This window comes from Podarcis liolepis (genome assembly GCF_965112155.1).
Source record: "Podarcis liolepis genome assembly, chromosome: 7".
Classification (NCBI taxonomy): Eukaryota; Metazoa; Chordata; class Lepidosauria; order Squamata; family Lacertidae; genus Podarcis; species Podarcis liolepis.
The window spans coordinates 7,134,709-7,154,423 of NC_139561.1; the positions used below are offsets into that span (position 1 = coordinate 7,134,709).

Here is a 19,715-nt window from a genome sequence, read left to right on the forward strand (position 1 = left end):
AGGCTCCTAACCCACCAGTCAGTCCTCCCTGAGAAAAACTGCATTGGTTTGCCTTCCTCCTTAGCCCTCTCTGCAAGGCCCAAGAAGTCCATAGACACAAGTTTTGAAGGGAGCTCTGTGGTGATAATGCCGCTCTGTGATGTGGGCTCTATGATATGTGAGTTGTGCTGGCTGCCCTACTGTGATTCTCCTGGTCCCTTGGGTGCTCTCCCCGCCGCTTTCTTGACAGCTCAGTGTGATGGCCTGGGACTCAGGCTTGGACTCGGAACCAGAGGAATCTCAGTCTGCACCAAATTCTTTGCCTCAGGCGTCATCTGAACCAAGTCTGGGGCCTGACCCTGAAGAGTCCCAGTCTGTACAGGTTCCCCTGCAACAAACACCAGCTGGGCCGAGTCAGGGGCCTGAGCCTGCCCTCGCTCCAGGTGTGGGGATTACCTCGTTGCCTTCAGCTGGGCCATCACTTACAGCTGCTCCACTACCAGTTGGGTCAGGAGAGGCTGAGGCGGCCTCTGGGTCTAGTAACCCACCGATGTCTCCCGAGCTGCAGAGACTGAGGTCTGAGAGAAGGAGAGACCTGAGTACTTGCAGGAGGAGTGCTCGCCTCCAGGTGAAACAGGGAGGTGAGTCACCGGGGGATCAGGACCGGCCGTTACCCTGGCAAAGATAAAAGGCTGTTGGACCCCGCCCCAGGTTGTGGGAGCAACATTGCTATATGCTAGATCCTGCCTGAGATCCTGCACCTGTCCTTGCCTGGTTTCCTGCCTCATGTCCTGCCTTGGCCTTGTCGGACTGACTCCCAGTGGAACCTTCGGATTCTGGACCGGTTCTGAACCGCGTTTCACAGGTTACCCCCAGGCCCAGCACACTCCAGTGACAAAGCCAAAACTAGGAGGCCCTGGATTTCCTTTGGGAACATAAGCACATCCGAAAAGCCTGCTGGATCAGGCCAGTGACCCATCTAACCCAACATCCCGCTCTCACAGGGGCCAAGCTGGTTAGTTGCTTCAGGCAGCCGTCAGACACACAAATCACACCCTGTGCACAAGGAAGAAAAGTGATGGAGTGTGTTTGCGTGTGAAGGGGTGTATGCTTCTGTCTCCCTGTGCCCCAAATGACTCCTGCAAAGGCAGACAGAGCCCACTTTCTGGTGTCCAGACAGGATTTCCCTCTTGGGAATCGCGCCTTAATGAGTTATCCATCACTTTAACAACCTTGACGCTGGTTAATGTGGTAATTCTTTCCGAATTAGATTCAGAAAGTGGGAGAAGATCCAGCTTATCCTAATGAAGCTTAAATGGAAAGGAAAATCCTTTCGTCATAATTATCAATTCCGTGCAGATAATGAAGACAACTCTGTTCTGACCCGGTGCTGTGGTGCCCGGTGTGTGTGTGTTTTTTTTTCTTGCTCTGGGATTGGCTGTGTACAGAGGAGCTCAGTGTGGAAAATTCAAAAATGGCACCACACTCTTGGATAGGGGCCCTTTACCTTGATGCCTAAAACCTCACAGGAAAACGAGAGGTTTCTATTTATTTAGAATATTTATATACCACCCTTCATTATCGAAACCCTTGGTGGTTTACAATATATACATATATTTAAAATGGTATCTCAAAACACCAGCAAAATAACTACAATCACAAAATATTAAAATATGAGGTGGGTTTGTGGGGGGTCATTCTGGATGTCCCTTCAACTTTTTGGGGTCCTGTATGCTGTGGGTTAAACCACAAAGCTTAGGACTTGCAGATCTGAAGGTCGGCGGTTTGAATCCCCGCAACAGGGTGAGCTCCCGTTGTTCTGTCCCTGCTCCTGCCAACCTAGCAGTTTGAAAGCTCATCAAAGTGCAAGTAGATAAATAGGTACCGCTCCGGCGGGAAGGTAAATGGCGTTTCCGTGCACTGCTCTGGTTCGCCAGAAGCGGCTTAGTCATGCTGGCCAGATGACCCGTAAGCTGTCTGCGGACAAACATTGGCGCTGTACGCCGGCTCCCTCGGCCAATAAAGCGAGATGAGCGCTGCAACCCCAGAGTTGGCCACGACTGGACCTAATGGTCAGGGGCCCCTTTACCTTTATCCAGTGAAGGTTGGCATCTAATACAAGATTCTATTGCGGTCGGACAAATTTCTTTGTAAGACAATGTAAGACAATGACCTCATACCCCCCAACATTCCACAGATGAAAACAGGGACATTTCTCACTCCCTCACCAACTGACCCTCCTCAAGTCCTCTATTTCCCATCAGAAGAAGAGTGAGTGCTGCCACTGTTATGTACTGAAGTTCTCACCCTGGGCCAGCAGGGGATATCGTAGATAGTTATGCAAATGAAGGATCGAAAGTGACGTTCAGTGATTGGATAGTTTTAGAAAGTTGCTACAGTAATGTTGTACTAGAGCTCTATATAAGCAGGCTGACTGAGCCCTTCAATTCAGTTCTGTTCTGGCCTCTGAATAAACAAGAGCTGTTTGAAGAATCACTGTGTCGTCTGATATGTTCACCTACAACTTAACAGCCACCCCCATGATACCAACAGGCCACATGCTCTACACCAGCGGCCAGCAAACGTTTTCAGCACAGGGTTGGTAACCAGTGTGAGGGACTGGCTACAATTTGGATCTCATTCCTGAGAGGCTGGGCTTCAGATCCCCAAGAAGATCACTGGGTGATCTTAGGAGTCAACTTCTCTCAGCCTAACCACCCTCACAGGGTTGTTGTGTGAATAAAAAAGGGAGGGGGAGTACAACAACCAGATAAATTTCAAAGTAAGGATAGATACGTGAGCAGCAGTTAATAACACTGGAGATATTGCATAGAATCAAAATGGGTGATATAAATGGATAAACAGCAAAACAAGGAACAAAGCTGAAATGAGTGGGTGGATGGGGAAGTCTGGATAAATGAGACAAATGAAGAGAATTGAAAGATGAATTTTGGGAAGTGCATAAATAAAAAATTAAAGGGGGGGGGGGGAGAGAGAGAGAGGAAAGCTCCACGTGAAAAAGAGGCTCTTAATTTTTGCTCCAGTGAGCTTGCGGTGGTAATGAGAAAGGGACCACAGTCAGACCAAAATAACATAAATGGGGAAGATTTGAATGAAAAAGGACAGACTCAGCAATAACGGAAAGATAAGAATAAAGAGAATATATGAATTAATTTATGCATTAATGGAAAACGGGATGAGAATGTTTAATCATTTTTATTTGCCAAACAGCTACCATGAAAGCAGGCATATTGCTAAGCTCTGGGCTGCATCTTCCTCAAACCTCCCCCAGTCAAAACTAGTTAAAAAGCTTACTAGATTCCCAGCCTTACATTAGTTTAGCCTGAAGATTAAATGTGTGTGTGTGTGCAGAATTATACTATCAATCTCAGCACGAGGAATCCGTGAAACTGGCTTCTGTGGGCTCCAAGGGAAAGTTGAGAAAGAGGAATCCAAAATCCAGTATGGTCCAGGTGGGAAGTAAGTTCAAGAAAAATATTTAAAATCGGAATAATGCAGTCTGAGTCTCAGCAGTTAACAAACGGAACAAACAAATCAAAATACGAAGGATCTTAGGGAAAACAAAGCCCCATAAAAATTGCATCTCATAAAAACTATTCATGAGCCAAGTATCCAGGCTTAGAAGGGCTGATTCAGATAAAATAGCCAGAAGGAGAGAGACGTTCAAAGCAAGGAATCTCTTCTCCTTGCAGAGAGAAGGCGAAAAGGCCTCAGAGCAAACACGGCTCTATTAGCAAAACTTGGTGTGAAGTAAAAATAAAATTAAGCAAAGAAAAAGTGAGCACTAGCACTGAGTGCAAGTCTGTTATTGATTCCTCTGCACTTTCACATTTTCCTGTCTTTTTTCTCTCATCCTGGCTTTTCTCACTAACATTCAGTTATGTATTGGTAAATACAAACCCTCCACGATGATGCCCCCCCCCCAGTGTTCGATCAGATGCACGGGCCCAATCCTGCAGCCCTTAATTTCTGCTGGTTTCTCTGTCTTGATGCTGTTTACAGGATCACTGTTTGTGTGATCTGCATTATGCTTTATATTGCATTTCTCTGCTTCTCTTTTCACGCTGGTTTATTGTTCAGTTGTACGGCATTTTTCATTCTTATGGTTTATTGTCAGGTGGAGTTGCTTTTATTGGAGATTGCAAGCTGTTTTGGTGAGGAAAAGCAGGATTTGAAATTGTAAATAAATAAATGCATGCACGGAAGAACAGAGTTTCCCCTCGCACCCACCCCCCAGCGGTGGAGCAAGCTGATTGGGCGCCTGGGGCGGCGCGTGTGCCCTGTGCCCAGGGGGGCAGGGCGAACCGGGGCAGGACGCTCCGTGGGGTCTCCTAGGAGTCTGCCTGTGCTGGTCCTGTGGGTTACCCGAGAGGCAAGGTCCAAGTCCAGTCCGTGGTCAAAGGTGCAACGGGGAGGCAGTCCATAGTAGCTGAAGCTGGGTGCAGGTCAGGGAGCCGGGTGAAGTCAGGAACAGGCTTGCAAGCAGGGAGCCAGGTCAGGTCAGGAGCTCAGGCAGGAAAGCAGGACAGGGTTAGGCAAGAACTAGCAACCAACAATGTTGCTCCCGCAACTTGGGACTGGGGCTGGCCGGCTTTTATCTGCCCCGAGGCATAGGGCGGCCCCGATCCTCTGGTGACTCGCCTCTCCTGGCCTGGAGGCGAGCACTCCTCCTGCGGGAACTTAGTTCCCTCCGCCTCTCTGCCCTGAGCCTCTGCAGCTCAGGAGAGGCTGGAGGGTTACCGGACCCAGAGGCAACCTCAGCTTCCCCTGATGGGGCTGAGAGTGGAGCACCTGCAGGCAATGGGTCCTCTATCACCTCAGGAGCCAGAGCAGACTCAGCTGATGCCTGCACCTGAGGACCCAGCACAGGTGAGGACCCTTCAGGCTCAGGCCCCAGCTCAGCTGGTTCTGGAGGCAGGGAATCCTGTGCAGGCTGGGATCCCTCAGGTTCAGCATCTGAATCCGAATCCCAGGCCATCACATTGCCTGCCTCCTCCCACTCAGCCAGGTGGACCATTTGGGACAGCGCGGAGCCTGCGGGTGCACAAGCCACCGCGTCACTCCCAGGAGAGGGGTGTGGCTCAGGTGCGCTGCAGGCCCCGTGGTGAGTGCCACCTAGCATTTTGTCACCCCCCTCAGTGGTGACACCCTGGGCGACCCGCCCCCACCGCACCCCCCTTCCTCTATCCTTGCTCAGCAAGCTTGACATTTGGCACCCACAGCATCAGAACAGGAGGTCAGCTCCCCAAATAGAGTGGGGGGAGAAGAAGGGGCAAGAGCTTTGATGTAACTATCCCCCTTCCAGCGCTCTGCTTACCACTACAGAGATGGCAGCCTCACTCACCTCCCCACCACCATAATTCCATCTCTAATCACAGCAGTCACAAAATTAAAAGACGCCTGCTTCTTGGGAGAAAAGCAATGACAAACCTAGACAGCAACTTAAAAAGCAGAGACATCACCTTGCAAACAAAGGTCCATATAGTTCAAGCTATGGTTTTCCCAGTAGTGATGTATGGAAGTGAGAGCTGGACCATAAAGAAGGCTGATCGCCAAAGAATTGATGCTTTTGAATTATGGTGCTGGAGGAGACTCTTGAGAGTCCCAAGAAGATCAACCTATCCATTCTTAGGGAAATCAGCCTTGAGTGTTCACTGGAAGGACAGATCCGGAAGCTGAGGCTTCAATACTTTGGCCACCTCATGAGAAGAGAAGACTCCCTGGAAAAGACCCTGATGTTGGGAAAGATTGAGGGCAGTGGCGTAGCATGGGGGGTGCAGGGGGGGCCGGCTGCACCAGGCGCAACATCTGGGGGTTAGGGTTAGGGGGCGCAAATCCACTGGTTAGGGGGCGCAAATCCATGGGTTAGGGAGCGCAAGTTACTTGCCTTGCCCTGGGTGCTGACAACCCACGCTATGCCACTGATTGAGGGCACAAGGAGAAGGGGACAACAGAGGACGAGATGGTTGGACAGTGTTCTCAAAGCTACCAGCATGAGTTTGACCAAACTGCGGGAGGCAGTGGAAGACAGGAGTGCCTGGCGTGCTCTGGTCCATGGGGTCACGAAGAGTTGGACACGACTAAACGACTAAACAACAACAAAATCACAGGGATGGGACACAGCTAAAAGAAGAAAGATCCAGCCACCCCAGCCAAAAGCCTGGCGTGTTCCAAGCACACACCCCTGCCTCTCACCCTTAATTCTGTCCCTGCTCTCCCCCCATGCAAGCGCCTGCCCCGCCATGCGTTGACACTTGCTTCCTCCTCACGGGTCTAACAACTGATGCTGGATCCCTCCAATGGTGTTTCTCCACCAGACCTGCCCTCCCCACCATTGACCAAGATGTCAGGATGCTGAGAACAAGGAGGATCTCCTGAGGTACAAACAGAGATATTTTTAGAAGCAGACAGCTACGAGGTTTTGCACTGTGAGGTGCAAATGCCTTGCACAATAGCACAGTCAGCCTAAACCCAGGCATGCTGTGAGATTTATGCAGATATTGCGGGTAACTTCAGGAGGCAATTTAGACTTTGATGGTGATGCAGCCACGAAACCTCTGAAGTATCATCTGATTATTACTTGTTAAAGGCTTCTGGTGGAATGACTAGAGCTTTGAGGCATAGGCTAGGCAGACCCGGGTCCAACTCCCTGCCCATGCTTTATATTCTCTGTGTAGCTTTGAACCGGCTGCTCTTTGTCAGCCTCAGCTACCTCAAAGGGTGGCTGTGAAAATAAGGTGGGATCACCCACACACGGCACCCTGAGCTCCATGGGAGCAGGAGGTGGGAAGGTGTGGGATGAGCCAAGTGATGCTCTGGGGCAGTGTTTCTCAACCTGTGGGTCCCCAGATGTTGCTGGACTACAACTCCCATCATTCCTAGCCAGCATGACCAGTGGTCAGGGATGATGGGAGTTGTAGTCCAACAACAACTGGGGACCCACAGGTTGAGAACCGCTGCTCTGGGGCAGCCAGCCAGGTGTAACATTCAAAAGAAAGAAGGAAAAGCCCTCCAAATGAGAGCCTCCCTGCTAGATCAGAGCAAGATCCTCCTAGTTCAGTCTTTGTCAACCAGGTGCCCTCCGCTATAACTCCCAGCCGCCCTGTCGTCCTTCAGGAATTGTAGTCCACATGTGGTGCTTCACTGTGTTTGCAGCAGCTCCCTGCCAGACATAATGACATGAGGACATAAGGAGAGCACCTGCTGGATCCGGCCAATGGCCCATCTAGTCCAGCTTCCTGTTCTCACAGTGGCCAAGCAGACGACCCAGTTGGAAACCCACAAGCAGGATTCAAGCACAAGAAGACTCCCCTCTCCTCCTGCGGCTTCCAGCAACTGGCTTTGCTGCTTCCAACTGTGGAGGCAGAACATAGCCACCATGGCTTAATTGCGGGAATGTTCAGGGGTGCAGGAGAGGATATATTGTGAGATTATAGCCTAATCCAACTTGCGCTAACAAGTTCCCAAAATATCAGCAGAGTTTATGACATTCCCCTTTAAAGTTCGCAACGGTAACGCTTGCACAGGTTCGCTAGAACCTCTATAATACCGTATTTTTTTGCACCATAACACTCACTTTTTTCCTCCTAGAAAGTAAGGGGAAATGTCTGTGCGTGTTATGGAGTGAATGCCTGCGGGTGGCGGCGGGGGGGGGGTGTTTGCTGCAGTCGTAACCCCTTCCTTCCCTCCTCCATGGTTACAAAGCATGGGTCCACATGGATCCTCAGGATTTTTTCATTGGGCTACTCCAAACTCAATGTCAGATCACATGTCTGTGGCCACAGCATGAACCACAAAAATCATATATCCACAATTTCGTTTAGAATATTTTTTTTCTTGTTTTCCTCCTCTAAAAACTACGTGCGTGTTATTGTCTGGTGCGTGTTATAGAGCGAAAAATACGGTAATTACTCTGGTAATTTCCCCTTTGTTCCCTCTTAAAATACAAGACACGACACAGTCTTTATAAAAGTATAAAAGAGTTTACTCACGTTCTGTTCACAATATGATCCCAGAAGGCAGACAGCTTTAAAAAGGTTACATACATTCAGAATCTATCTTATAGCAAGATAGTCCCATCCTCTCTTGGCTGAGAGCCAAGAGGGCATTCTTAGATGTAGCTTCATCGAAGGAAGATGGCAGAGAGAGGCAAGAGAGGTAAGAGAGAGAATGGCTGCCTGCCCTGTGATTTTATCATTTACCTGCACAGGTGAGGCCACACCCACCTCTGGTCACATGCAGAGGAAGTCCATCCCCAGGAAGTTTACCTGCTTGCTGGACAGACATCCCTCCCCATGTTCTAACATGTACACTCTAGGAATGTTGTCATTGACTGCTCCCACATTAATGACCATTGATGGCCCTCTCCTCCATAAATATGTCCAACTGTCTTTTAAAGCCATCCAAGTTGGTGGCCATCAGTCTCTCCTGTGGCAGTGAGTTCCATAGTTTAACTCTGTGCTTCATGAAGAAGGACTTTATTTTAGCTCTCCTGAATAGTCCAACATCCAGCTTCATTTGTTGTTGTTGTTTAGTTGTTTAGTTGTGTCCGACTCTTCGTTTGTGACCCCATGGACCAGAGCATGCCAGGCACTCCTGTCTGCCACTGCCTCCCTCAGTTTGGTCAAACTCATGCTGGTAGCTTCGAGAACACTGTCCCGCCATCTCGTCCTCTGTTGTCCCCTTCTTCTTGTGCCCTCCATCTTTCCCAACATCAGGGTCTTTTCCAGGGAGTCGTCTCTTCTTATGAGGTGGCCAAAATATTGGAGCCTCAGCTTCAGGATCTGTCCTTCCAGTGAGCACTCAGGGCTGATTTCCTTCAGAATGGATAGGTTTGATCTTCTTGCAGTCCATGGGACTCTCAAGAGTCTCCTCCAGCACCATAATTCAAAAGCACCAGTTCTTCGGCGATCAGCCTTCTTTATGATCCAGCTCTCACTTCCAGCTTCATTGCATGTCCACAAATTCCAGTGTTATGTGAAGAACCTGGTTGCTGGATCAGACCAAAGTTGGCCCATCTAGTCCAGCATCTTCTCCATGAAGTGGAGATGCCCACAAGCAGGTCCCAATCTAACAGTACATGGTGCCGAGGAACTGAGATTCAAAGGCACTCTGCCTTCAGCAGTGGAGGTAGGATCCAAGAGTTATCCCAGCCAGAGCAAGGCTGATAACTTTGTTCTTCAATCATTTATTTAATCTCATGTATGCCTCCACCCCAGGGAGGTGACCATCTCTTTTCTCCCTCTTGCATTTGTACTCAAAACTCATTGCCCATCCTTTCTGGAGTCTGAAGTGGTAAAGGAAGGGATCTTGTGTTCCTTGGAAATTTCCACTGCCAAATGGGAAAACTTGGTCCTTCCACTCTGGCCAGATTCAAACATACTTTGCTTCAGAATAAATCTCAGACACAATGTTTTCCGGTCACACATAAACTAAAAATAGTTATGTTGGCCCACAAGGGGGAAAAAACAAACCAAAATCCTTATTAAAGTGATGTCTTTATCAGGCCAAAGCGACCCACCAGAGCAGACTCTGTGATAATAGATTTTGAACATTTTTGTCTGTGTTAGTGGAGGAAAGAAATCAGTCCAAGGATTTTGTTATAATAATGAATAATGGATCTCTCTGCCCCCTGGAGCTTCTGTTGCCTCCCAGCTGGAAGGAAAGGTAAAAATACTGCCTGGAAGCTTTGTGGAGGAGATCCAGGAAAAGAGTTGAGATGTGGGCTGTGTACACATGACTCCAGCATGCTTCCACTCCTTGGCTTTTGATTCCTTGTAAGTACATGAAAAAAAAGGGACGTGGGTGGTGCTGTGGGTAAAACCAGAGAGCCTAGGGCTTGCAGATCAGAATGTCAGCGGTTCGAATCCCCATGACAGGGTGAGCTCCCGTTGCTCGGTCCCTGCTCCTGCCAACCTAGCAGTTCGAAAGCACATCAAAGTGCAAGTAGATACCGTATTTTTTGCTCTATAAGACTCACTTTTTCCCTCCTAAAAAGTAAGAGGAAATGTGTGTGTGTCTTATGGAGCGAATGCAGGCTGCACAGCTATCCCAGAAGCCAGAACAGCAAGAGGGATTGCTGCTTTCACTGCGCAGCGATCCCTCTTGCTGTTCTGGCTTCTGAGATTCAGAATATTTTTTTTCTTGTTTTCCTCCTCCAAAAACTAGGTGCGTCTTGTGGTCTGGTGCATCTTATAGAGCGAAAAATACGGTAAATAGGTACCGCTCCGCCGGGAAGGTAAACGGAGTTTCCGTGCGCTGCTCTGGTTCGACAGAAGTTGCTTAGTCCTGCTGGCCACACGACCAGGAAGCTGTAGGCTGGCTCCCTCGGCCAGTAAAGCGAGATGAGCACCGCAACCCCAGAGTTGGCCACGACTGGACCTAACCCCTGACGACTGGGGTTATTATTTTTGAGGGACAGGGGGCGGGCTGGTGTGGAGGACTCCCTGGTCCTGAATAGGGTAACTGTGCCCCTGAAGGACCAGGTGCGCAGCCTGGGAGTCATTTTGGACTCACAGCTGTCCATGGAGGCGCAGGTCAATTCTGTATCCAGGGCAGCTGTCTACCAACTCCACCTGGTACGCAGGCTGAGACCCTACCTGCCCGCGGACTGTCTCGCCAGAGTGGTGCATGCTCTAGTTATCTCCCGCTTGGACTACTGCAATGCGCTCTACGTGGGGCTACCTTTGAAGGTGACCCGGAAACTACAATTAATCCAGAATGCGGCAGCTAGACTGGTGACTGGGGGCAGCCGCCGAGACCACATAACACCGGTCTTGAAAGACCTGCATTGGCTCCCAGTACGTTTCCGAGCACAATTCAAAGTGCTGGTGTTGACCTTTAAAGCCCTAAATGGCCTCGGCCCAGTATACCTGAAGGAGCGTCTCCACCCCCATCGTTCTGCCCGGACGCTGAGGTCCAGCGCTGAGGGCCTTCTGGTGGTTCCCTCATTGCGAGAAGCAAAGCTACAGGGAACCAGGCAGAGGGCCTTCTCGGTAGTGGCGCCCGCCCTGTGGAATGCCCTCCCATCAGATGTCAAAGCGATGAATAACTACCTGACATTTAGAAGACATCTTAAGGCAGCCCTGTTCAGGGAAGCTTTTAATCTGTGATATTTTACTGTATTTTTTGTTTCTATGGAAGCCGCCCAGAGTGGCTGGGGAAACCCAGCCAGATGGGTGGGGTACAAATAATAAATTATTATTATTATTATTATTATTATTATTATTATTATTATTATTAGGCCAAATGTGCAGGGTTTAACTCTGGCAATATGGCACCCTGAGTAAGGACAAAATTTGGCAACCCCTCCCCCCCATTTTCACATATAAGAGCTATCCTGTTGTTTCTTGAGAAATGCTTCCAATTGGTTTTTTGCCCTCCAACCAACTTCATGCCAAAAGGAAAACTTGAGCCACATTCACTTTGCAGTTAAGGTGAGGTGTGTACATTTGAGACGGCCATTGAACATGTGCAAATGACAGAGCTGGGGGTGAGTAATGTGTAGGCAGGGAATACAGAATACAGAAAGGTTGTGAGCATTGGGTGGAGACTCCTCTCTCTGATGTGTACAGCGACATGAAAACACAACTTGAAGCCCAGGAAAGGACTTGCTGCGTTTTCAGCCACTAATGTGTACATAGCCAAGTATGGAATAGCATTGAATTGACGACTCATACAGTCGCCCCGGAATATCCAGAAACCAACCACTCTGTGCTGCAAAGAGAGGGAGCTGCTTTGTCCTGAGTCAGGCCATTGATCTGCCCAGCTCAGCATTTTTTATTCTGGTGATGGGCCTTTGGGGCTTCAGGCAGGAAGCATTTCCTTGTCCTGCAACACAGGAATACCGGGACCTCTCCATGTGCAACTTTCTTCTGAATCAGGGTGGTTCAATACGTGGCCCAAGGGCCGGATGTGGCCCCCGAGGCCTTTTTTGTGGTCCTCAGCAACTTTTGATGCACCCCGCACACCAGGCAACCCTTGCGCTGCCTTCCCAAAGTGAGGTAAGCGAGGAGCTGGGCTTTGGGAAGGAGACACAAGGCACTGATAGGGTCCTAGAGTCCTCCCACCTCCTTCCCAAAGCCTAGTTCAGGGGTCAGCAAACTTTTTCAGCAAGGGGCCGGTTCACTGTCCCTCAGACCTTGTGGAGGACCAGACTATATTTTGAAGGGGAAAAAAGAACGAATTCCTATGCCCCACAAATAACCCAGAGATGCATTTTAAATAAAAGGACACATTCTACTCATGTAAAAACACGCTGATTCCCAGACCGTCCGCAGGCCAGATTGAGAAGGCGACTGGGCTGGATCTGGCCCCCGGGCCTTAGTTTGCCTACCCATGGCCTAGTTAGTGCTTTCCTAGCTTTGGGAAGGATGTGTGAGGGAAGGATGTGGTGACGCGGGTGGCGCTGTGGTCTAAACCACAGAACCTAGGACTTGCCGATCAGAAGGTTGGCGGTTCAAATCCCTGCGATGGGGTGAGCTCCCATTGTTCGGTCCTTGCTTCTGCCAACCCAGCAGTTCGAAAGCACATCAAAGTGCAAGTAGATAAATAGGTACCGCTCCAGCAGGAAGGTAAACGGTGTTTCCGTGTGCTGCTCTGGTTCTCCAGAAGTGGCTTAGTCATACTGGCCACATGACCCGGAAGCTGTCTGCAGACAAATGCCGGCTCCCTTGGCTTATAGAGCGAGATGAGCGTGCAATCCCAGAGTCGTCTGCGACTGGACCTAACGGTCAGGGGTCCCTTTACCTTTTAGCTTTGGGAAGGATGTGGGAGGGAAGCTTTGGGGAGGCAGAATGAAGGCTGGGGGTGGGGCATCAAATGTCGGCCTCGCTCTCCACCCCACTGCCAGGCAGTGTGCAACCTTTGGGTTCTGTGTCCGAGTGTTCTTTCGGCACACTTGGTATGAAAAGTTGGACCGCCCTGTTCTAGAACTTCTCTGCGTAAAGAAGGACATCTCAGCAGGCTTTCAAAGGGAGCTCTGGCCCAAAAGCAGCAGCAATGGCTTAGCCCACACCAGTTAAAAGCTCCAGCCTGAAGGGGCCTCTTCCAAGCTCTCTTTCTTTCCATGAAGGCCAGGGCCAGGGGAACCACAGCAGAAGCAGCTGCTGCCAAATTAGGACCTTTCCTAATTGGAAAGATGGAAAGGAAAACAAACACCACATTTATTTTTAGTGCTTCCCTTGCAGTTGACCTAATCCGGCACGGCGGTGGGAGGCAGCGTTGATCTCTTGCCTCGACATGCAACCCTGCTGTGTGTGGTTCTGGAATCGTGAGGAGGGAAGTCTGTTCGCAATGTTTTAAGCAGTGGAAGAAACCCTGCAATGGGGGAAATGTGCATTTTTGTCCTTGGAGGAGAGGAGCGTGCTGCCTTATGGAAAGGGTCAAAGAGGCAAATGGCTTATCAGCTGACAAAGCATCAGTGAGGAAAAGCAGGCACGCAGTTTGACACAGGTTGCTTTTTTCCTGCAAAGGGTAATGTTCCCCAGATGGGGTGGAACAAAAGTAGCAAACAAGAACCTAAGAACATAAGATGATCCTGCTGGATCAGACCAACATCCTGTTCTCACTGTGACCACCAAGATTTGGCCGCATGCTGCCATCACTGGTGGCAAGTTCCATAGTTTATGTGTTGCATGAAAATAGACTTTCTATTATCTGTCCTGAATCTTCCCACCTTCAGCTTCATTGGAGGTCCATGCGTTCTAGTGTTTTGAGAGATGGAAGAAAACTTTTTTCTATCCACTTTCTCCATGTTGGGCATGCTTTTATAAACTTCTATCATGTCACCTCTTACCAGTATTGCTTTTTTCTCTAAACTGTCCTGTTATGTACTTTGTTGAATAGGATCCAAAATGCAGCAGTCTGATTGGTCCCAGGACAATAGGATTCAGAATGCAGCAGTCTGATTGGTCCTAGAACAATAGCATTCAGAATGCAGCAGCCAGATTGGTCCTAGAACAATAGGATCCAAAATGCAGCAGTCTGATTGGTCCTAGAACAATAGCATTCAGAATGCAGCAGTCTGATTGGTCCTAGAACAATAGGACCCAGAATGCAGCAGTCTGATAGGTCCACAGGAGCCACCCAATCCAGCTCCAGGTGGAAGTGAATCTGCAACCCGATTGGCCTACAGGAGAATCCCGGAATTAGCCAATCACGTGGGGCCCATTGTGTAAATAATGTATATAAAGCAGACATTCTGGGGGAACTTCCATTCCTCCTCACCACTATGAGCTGAATAAAGAGCATGAAATCCACTCTCGACTCCGAGTATATTTCATGTCCCGAACACCGCAGCCTTTTCATTCTTTGTTTTCTTTCTTTTTGTTATCTCCGCACTTTATTTTGTTCACCAGTTGATGAAAATTAAACAAAAGAAAACAAAAACGGATTCTGAACCTTTAGTTATATTTCCCCTGCAAAGCAGAGAGAGAAAGAACAAAGCTCCATCACTCCATGAGGCTGCAAAAGAAAGAAAGCCTTGCATGAAAGATCAAAGTTTTGTTTGACTTAAGTTTTTGCAAAACTGTGTTGTGTGCTTTAAGAAGTATCCACCATCATGCTACCTCCATGACAGTCAAGAAATTTCACCCTGCTGGGAATTCCCTTGGGGACATGAGTGTCTCATTCCACTATTTCAGCTTTCCTGCTTGGTCATGTGGGGCTGACTTACTTTGAGCAGGGCTAATTTTAAGGGTGTTCCAGTTCTGCCCTCCCTCTATCCCTTTCAGCCAAGCCTTTGTACCATTGATTCCTTTCCTCCCACACTCCTGACTCCTGACTTTGTATCCAGGGCAGCTGTCTACCAGCTCCATCTGGTACGCAGGCTGAGACCCTACCTGCCAGCAGACTGTCTCTCCAGAGTGGTGCATGCTCTAGTTATCTCCCGCTTGGACTACTGCAACATGCTCTATGTGGGGCTACCTTTGAAGGTGACCGGAAACTGCAATTAATCCAGAATGCGGCAGCAAGACTGGTGACTGGGAGTAGCCGCCGGGACCATATAACACCGATCCTGAAAGACCTATACAGTGGTACCTCAGGTTAAGAACTTAATTCGTTCCGGAGGTCTGTTCTTAACCTGAAACTGTTGTTAACCTGAAGCACCACTTTAGCTAATAGGGCTTCCCACTGCTGCCGCACCACCGCTGTGCGATTTCTGTTCTCATCCTGAAGCAAAGTTCTTAACCCAAAGTACTATTTCTGGGTTAGCGGGGTCTGTAAGCTGAAGCGTCTGTAACCCGAGGTACCACGGTATTGGCTCCCAGTATGTTTCCAAGCACAATTCCAAGTGTTGGTGCTGACCTTTAAAGCCCTAAACGGCCTCAGTCTTGTATACCTGAAGGAGCGTCTCCACCCCCATCGTTCAGCCCGGACACTGAGATCCAGCTCTGGGGGCCTTCTGGTGGTTCCCTCATTGCGAGATGTGAGGTTACATGGAACCAGGCAGAGGGCCTTCTCGGTAGTGGCGCCCGTCCTGTGGAACATCCTCCCATCAGATGTCAAGGAAATAAACTATCTGACTTTTAGGAGACATCTAAAGGCAATCCTGTTTATGGAAGTTTTAAATGTTTGATGTTTTATCGTGCTTTTAATGTTCTGTTGGGAGCCGCCTAGAGTGGCTGGGGAAACCCAGCCAGATGGGCGGGGTATAAACAAGCAAGCAAGCAAGCAAGCAAACAAACAACAACAACAATAATTAATCTCCCCCCACCCCACCTCTTTGCAGGCTGGGCAGAATCATGGCCCTGTCTCAGCGGAGGCTGCCTGGCCACCTGAGAGCCCCCAGAGCAGCCTGTGCCCATTAGCAGCTGCTCACCAGTCTGCTGGGAGACACTCATGCATCTGTAGGGATATCCAGATTTCTCAGCTAGGGGTGGCAGGTGATACAGAGGAGGCTGAAAAGGCCTCTCTCAGAACCACCTCCCTACCAGTAGGCCCACTTCTTCCCAAATCTGCACTCTCTCCCCCTCTCCACGCAGACACCCTTCTCTTTAGAGAGAATGGGCAAGGGAGTGAGGCAACAGGTCAGATCTACAAAAGACAAGATCCTCTACCTGGGGCAAACTTCCCAACAGGAAGGTTGTTGAACTGATGGGAGAGGCCAGAGTTCCTTATGAGCTGGTGGAGGCTGCAGTTGTGAGATCCTGCGCTGAGATGACCTCCAAGGTCTAAGCTAAGTCCAAGACTCTTAAGTGCCTCTTTGCCTGGGTCAGTAGTGTCTCCCCCAGCTGCTTCCCAGGGGTGGGGGAGGGAGCTCAGTGCTGCCTGGAAGGAAGGTAGAAAACCAGAAACTAAGAGTCAGTGCAGCCTAGTGGTTAGAGTGGTGGACTAGGACTTAGGAGAGACCAGGGTTCAGGCCAGTCACTGAGCTTCGGCCTAACCTACCTCACAGGGTTGTTGTGAGGATAAAACGGGGAGGCAGAGGAGAACCGGGTGCACCAAACTGAACTCCATGGAGGAAAGGGTGGGATATGAATGCAAAGATAGCATTCCTAAAAATGAACGTGGAGAGGGTTTAGAGAGCAGGCTGCGTGAAATCAGCTGGCAGGGAAACGCGCTCTGCACGCACACAGAGGTCTTTGGGCGTTCCTTTGCTTGTATGCACCTCAGAGAGATGCCCTCGGGGCCGTTTGGCGCCGGAGCGGCAGGACGCCACCGCCAGGCACGATCTCGGTTTGGGGAGGCAGCTCCACGTCCCCGGAGACGTCCCGGGGAGGCGGGGGGGGGGGAAGATCAGGTAAGTCCTGCGAGAGCGAGGCTCGACGGCGCGCGATCCGACTCCTCCTCGCCGCGCTGCACCCGCCTCGCCGCCTCCCTTGTGCCGCTACTCGGAGGGGAGGCATCGCCGCTGCTGCTGGGGCAGAAGGTAGCGGCATCCCGGGCGGCGCGTCTTCAGGGCCAAGTTGGACGGCGCGCCCGGGCGAGGCTGTGCCCCGCCCTCGCTCCCTCCCTGGCGGAGCCACCAAGGGCCTCCCCTCCGCCTCAAAAGGTCCCCGCCCGCCCGCGCCTCCGCCGGGGGAGAGCTCGGCACGTCTGGGCTCCGGCGGGCTGCGGAGAGGCTGCCGAGGAGCGGGCGCGGAGGCCGGGCGAAGCACCGCGGACAGCTCCGCCTCCTCCGCCTCCTGCCGGCCACTTTTGCGGCTGCTTCCCGCGGCCGCCAGAGCGAGCCGAGCGCCGTCCTCGTTGTCGTCGTCGGGCAGGCGGAGAGCGCGGAGAGGCGGCGCGGCATGGAGCCTCCGCTCTGAGCTCCGCTCCGTCGTCGTGGAAGAGACAGGCAGGCAAGATGCTGCCGGCGGAGCGGCGGACGGCGCCTCCGCCTCGCGGGGACTGAGGAGCAGGGCGGCGGCGGCGGCGGCAGGACGGGCGGACGGAGCCGTGAGAGCGCACGGAGCGCGGGAGCTGCTGCTGCCTTGGCGGAGCCGCCGCCGGTCCCGGGGACGATTTGCCTGCCATGATCGCCGCCGGCGTGCTCTGCCTCTTCCTCTGCCTGGGTGAGTGACCGAGCAGGTGCGCCGGGGAAGGTTGGACCCTGGACGGCGAAGCGGAGGGGCGCCCAGTCTGGGCTGAGAGCGGGGTGGGGGAAGACTGGAACGGGGGCGCGCTGGTGGGTCTTCTTGTGTGAAGGGAGGACGGGTGTGTGTTGGAGGGGCGCATCTGCCTGGCAGGGGGCGTCTCAGCTGGTGGGGGCAGCGCTGCCTTTGCCAGCTGGGAGCGCGGCAGGAAACGGGACATGGCTGGCGGGGGAAGGATGGGGGGGGGGGGTCGGCTGCTTCACCGCAGCGCTTCTGATCGGAGCTGCTTCCCCGCCGCCAAGGTCGGCTTGGAGAGCCCCCGCCGAAAGTTTAGTTGAAAGAAGGAGAGCGCGGGGGTGCGGACGACATTGTCATCTTTGTCTTTCCAGGCCAACCGGAGCTGTGGGGGTGGTGGTGTATTTGGTTGGCGGGGGGCGTCCTCTCTTTTTGTCCTGAGGAATCAACCTCCCTGGCTTACGAGCTGGGGGGGGGGGCATAAAAGTGCGCCTCGCCCGCCTGCTGGAGGGTACTGAGAGGCCAGTCTCCTGGGGTTGCCCCAGGTCGAGTCCTAGGTTGAGGGGCGGATGGCCGGGCGGGGGGTGTCCTGAAGGGCGAGTTGGAGAAATAGGCCAGGGCGATGGAGAGAGGGGGGGTCTCTCCTGCCCACCCACCCATATATATGAGGGGAGAGAAACTGTATCACCTCCATCTCTCCCCAAATGCTGACACCAGGCTGCGGACGGCCAGCGCCTCGAGAAGAGACCGCCTTAAGTGCTTTGCTAGACTAGAAAATGACCTCAGTGGGAGCTAAGCACTTGCCCACCCCCAGAATGCCAGATGTCTGTACAGAACCAGAGAGAGGGGAAGGGAAAGGAAGGGTCTTCCTCAAGAGAAGGTCCAGCCTCGCAAAGGTCCGTGGCAGGAAGACCAGCTGGAACAGGCGCAGAGACCCCAGGAGCCCACTGACCAATCTTTGCCCTCTCTGGGCATCCTGGCTGTAACTGGGCATGAGAGAGCAGTCCTCGCCACACTGGGGGATGCAGCTCACGACTGCCCTCCTGCCAAAACCTGGCCACTCCCCATTTCCCGCTTGGGCTAGTGACTGGTGCTGTCACAGAGAGAGCCTCAATTCTCAATGGAGGAAGGGTGCGTGATACTCATTTCGGGCCTGCTGAGCCCCCCAGCCTTTCCCCACCTCTGCCTCTTCTCTTTCCACTGCCCTTGCGAAATGCAATGCTTTCGGAGGCTGAGGCTGACCCCAGTCGTCATGTTGTCTTTCTCTGCACAAATGTGTGTGTATGCAAACAGCACAGTGTAAGGAGATGGTGGCCAGGATTGGGCCGTTGGCAACAGCAATGAGCAGCAGGGCTGATGATGAGGTCCAGGGTCCACTGGACCCACCCAGCTGGATCTAGACTGCCCACCTCCTTCCTTTCACCTGGAATACTCTCCAACAACCTCCTGCTGTGTTGGGGAAGGGCTGTAGCTCAGTGGTAGAACATCTGCCTTGCATGTGGAAGGGCCCGGGCTCAATCCTTGCCAGCATCCCCAGAAGGGGCTGGGAGAGATCCCCTGCTGGAAATCCTGGAGAGCAGCTGCCAGTTGGTGTAGACAATACTGAGCAAAATGGACCAATGGTCTGACTCACTATAAGGCAGCTTTCTGTGTTCCTATGCAACTTCCCTTGGTGTCCTAACAAACCTACAGCTGTGTGATGCTTCAACGAATGGGAGAGTCACTGCGCTGGCTGGGGTGGTGGTGGTGGTGGTGAGAGTTGTAGTCCAAAACATCTGGAAGGTGTCAGCCAGGTTGGTGACTAAAGCTGCTCTTGTGTGGTGCTGATTCTGGGAGCTGAAGTTGAGTTGCAAAGCCGCAGCTGGCTCGCCCTACCTTTCAAGAGTGGCGTGCAACTGAAACCATTTCCTTATTGTATGATAAGGAAAGCTGGAACTGGTCAGCAGAACCAACAGACCAGCTCCACAAATCTGCTGTCCTCTGTGTGTGTGTTGCCTCACATATGACTTTTAAAGAAAAAGAGCGTACATGTTTATGAATGTGTGGTGGGTTTGGGGGAGAGCGTACAACCTTGACTAGCTGGCAGCGAGCATTTCTGGCTTTCTTTGTTGGGGGCGGGGGGGGATATTCTGTCTTCTGGAGGCGTGTGTGGGATTTCTTCTTCTCTTGATACGGCAGCAAAGT

At 51.5% G+C, this 19,715-nt stretch overlaps 2 protein-coding genes across 2 annotated transcripts in view; both read left to right on the plus strand.

The window, feature by feature from the left end:
- Positions 1-19,715, plus strand: part of DOK2 (docking protein 2) — a 195,612-nt gene that overhangs the window by 145,750 nt on the left and 30,147 nt on the right. The gene's annotated exons all lie outside the window — the stretch shown is intronic.
- GFRA2 (GDNF family receptor alpha 2) overlaps positions 17,024-19,715 on the plus strand; it is a 79,688-nt gene continuing 76,996 nt past the window's right edge. Inside the window, exon 1 of the mRNA XM_083514319.1 lies at positions 17,024-17,495. Within this exon, the coding sequence (XP_083370445.1) occupies positions 17,456-17,495 (40 nt within the window). The 5' untranslated portion in view covers positions 17,024-17,455. The remainder of the gene's footprint in view (positions 17,496-19,715) is intronic.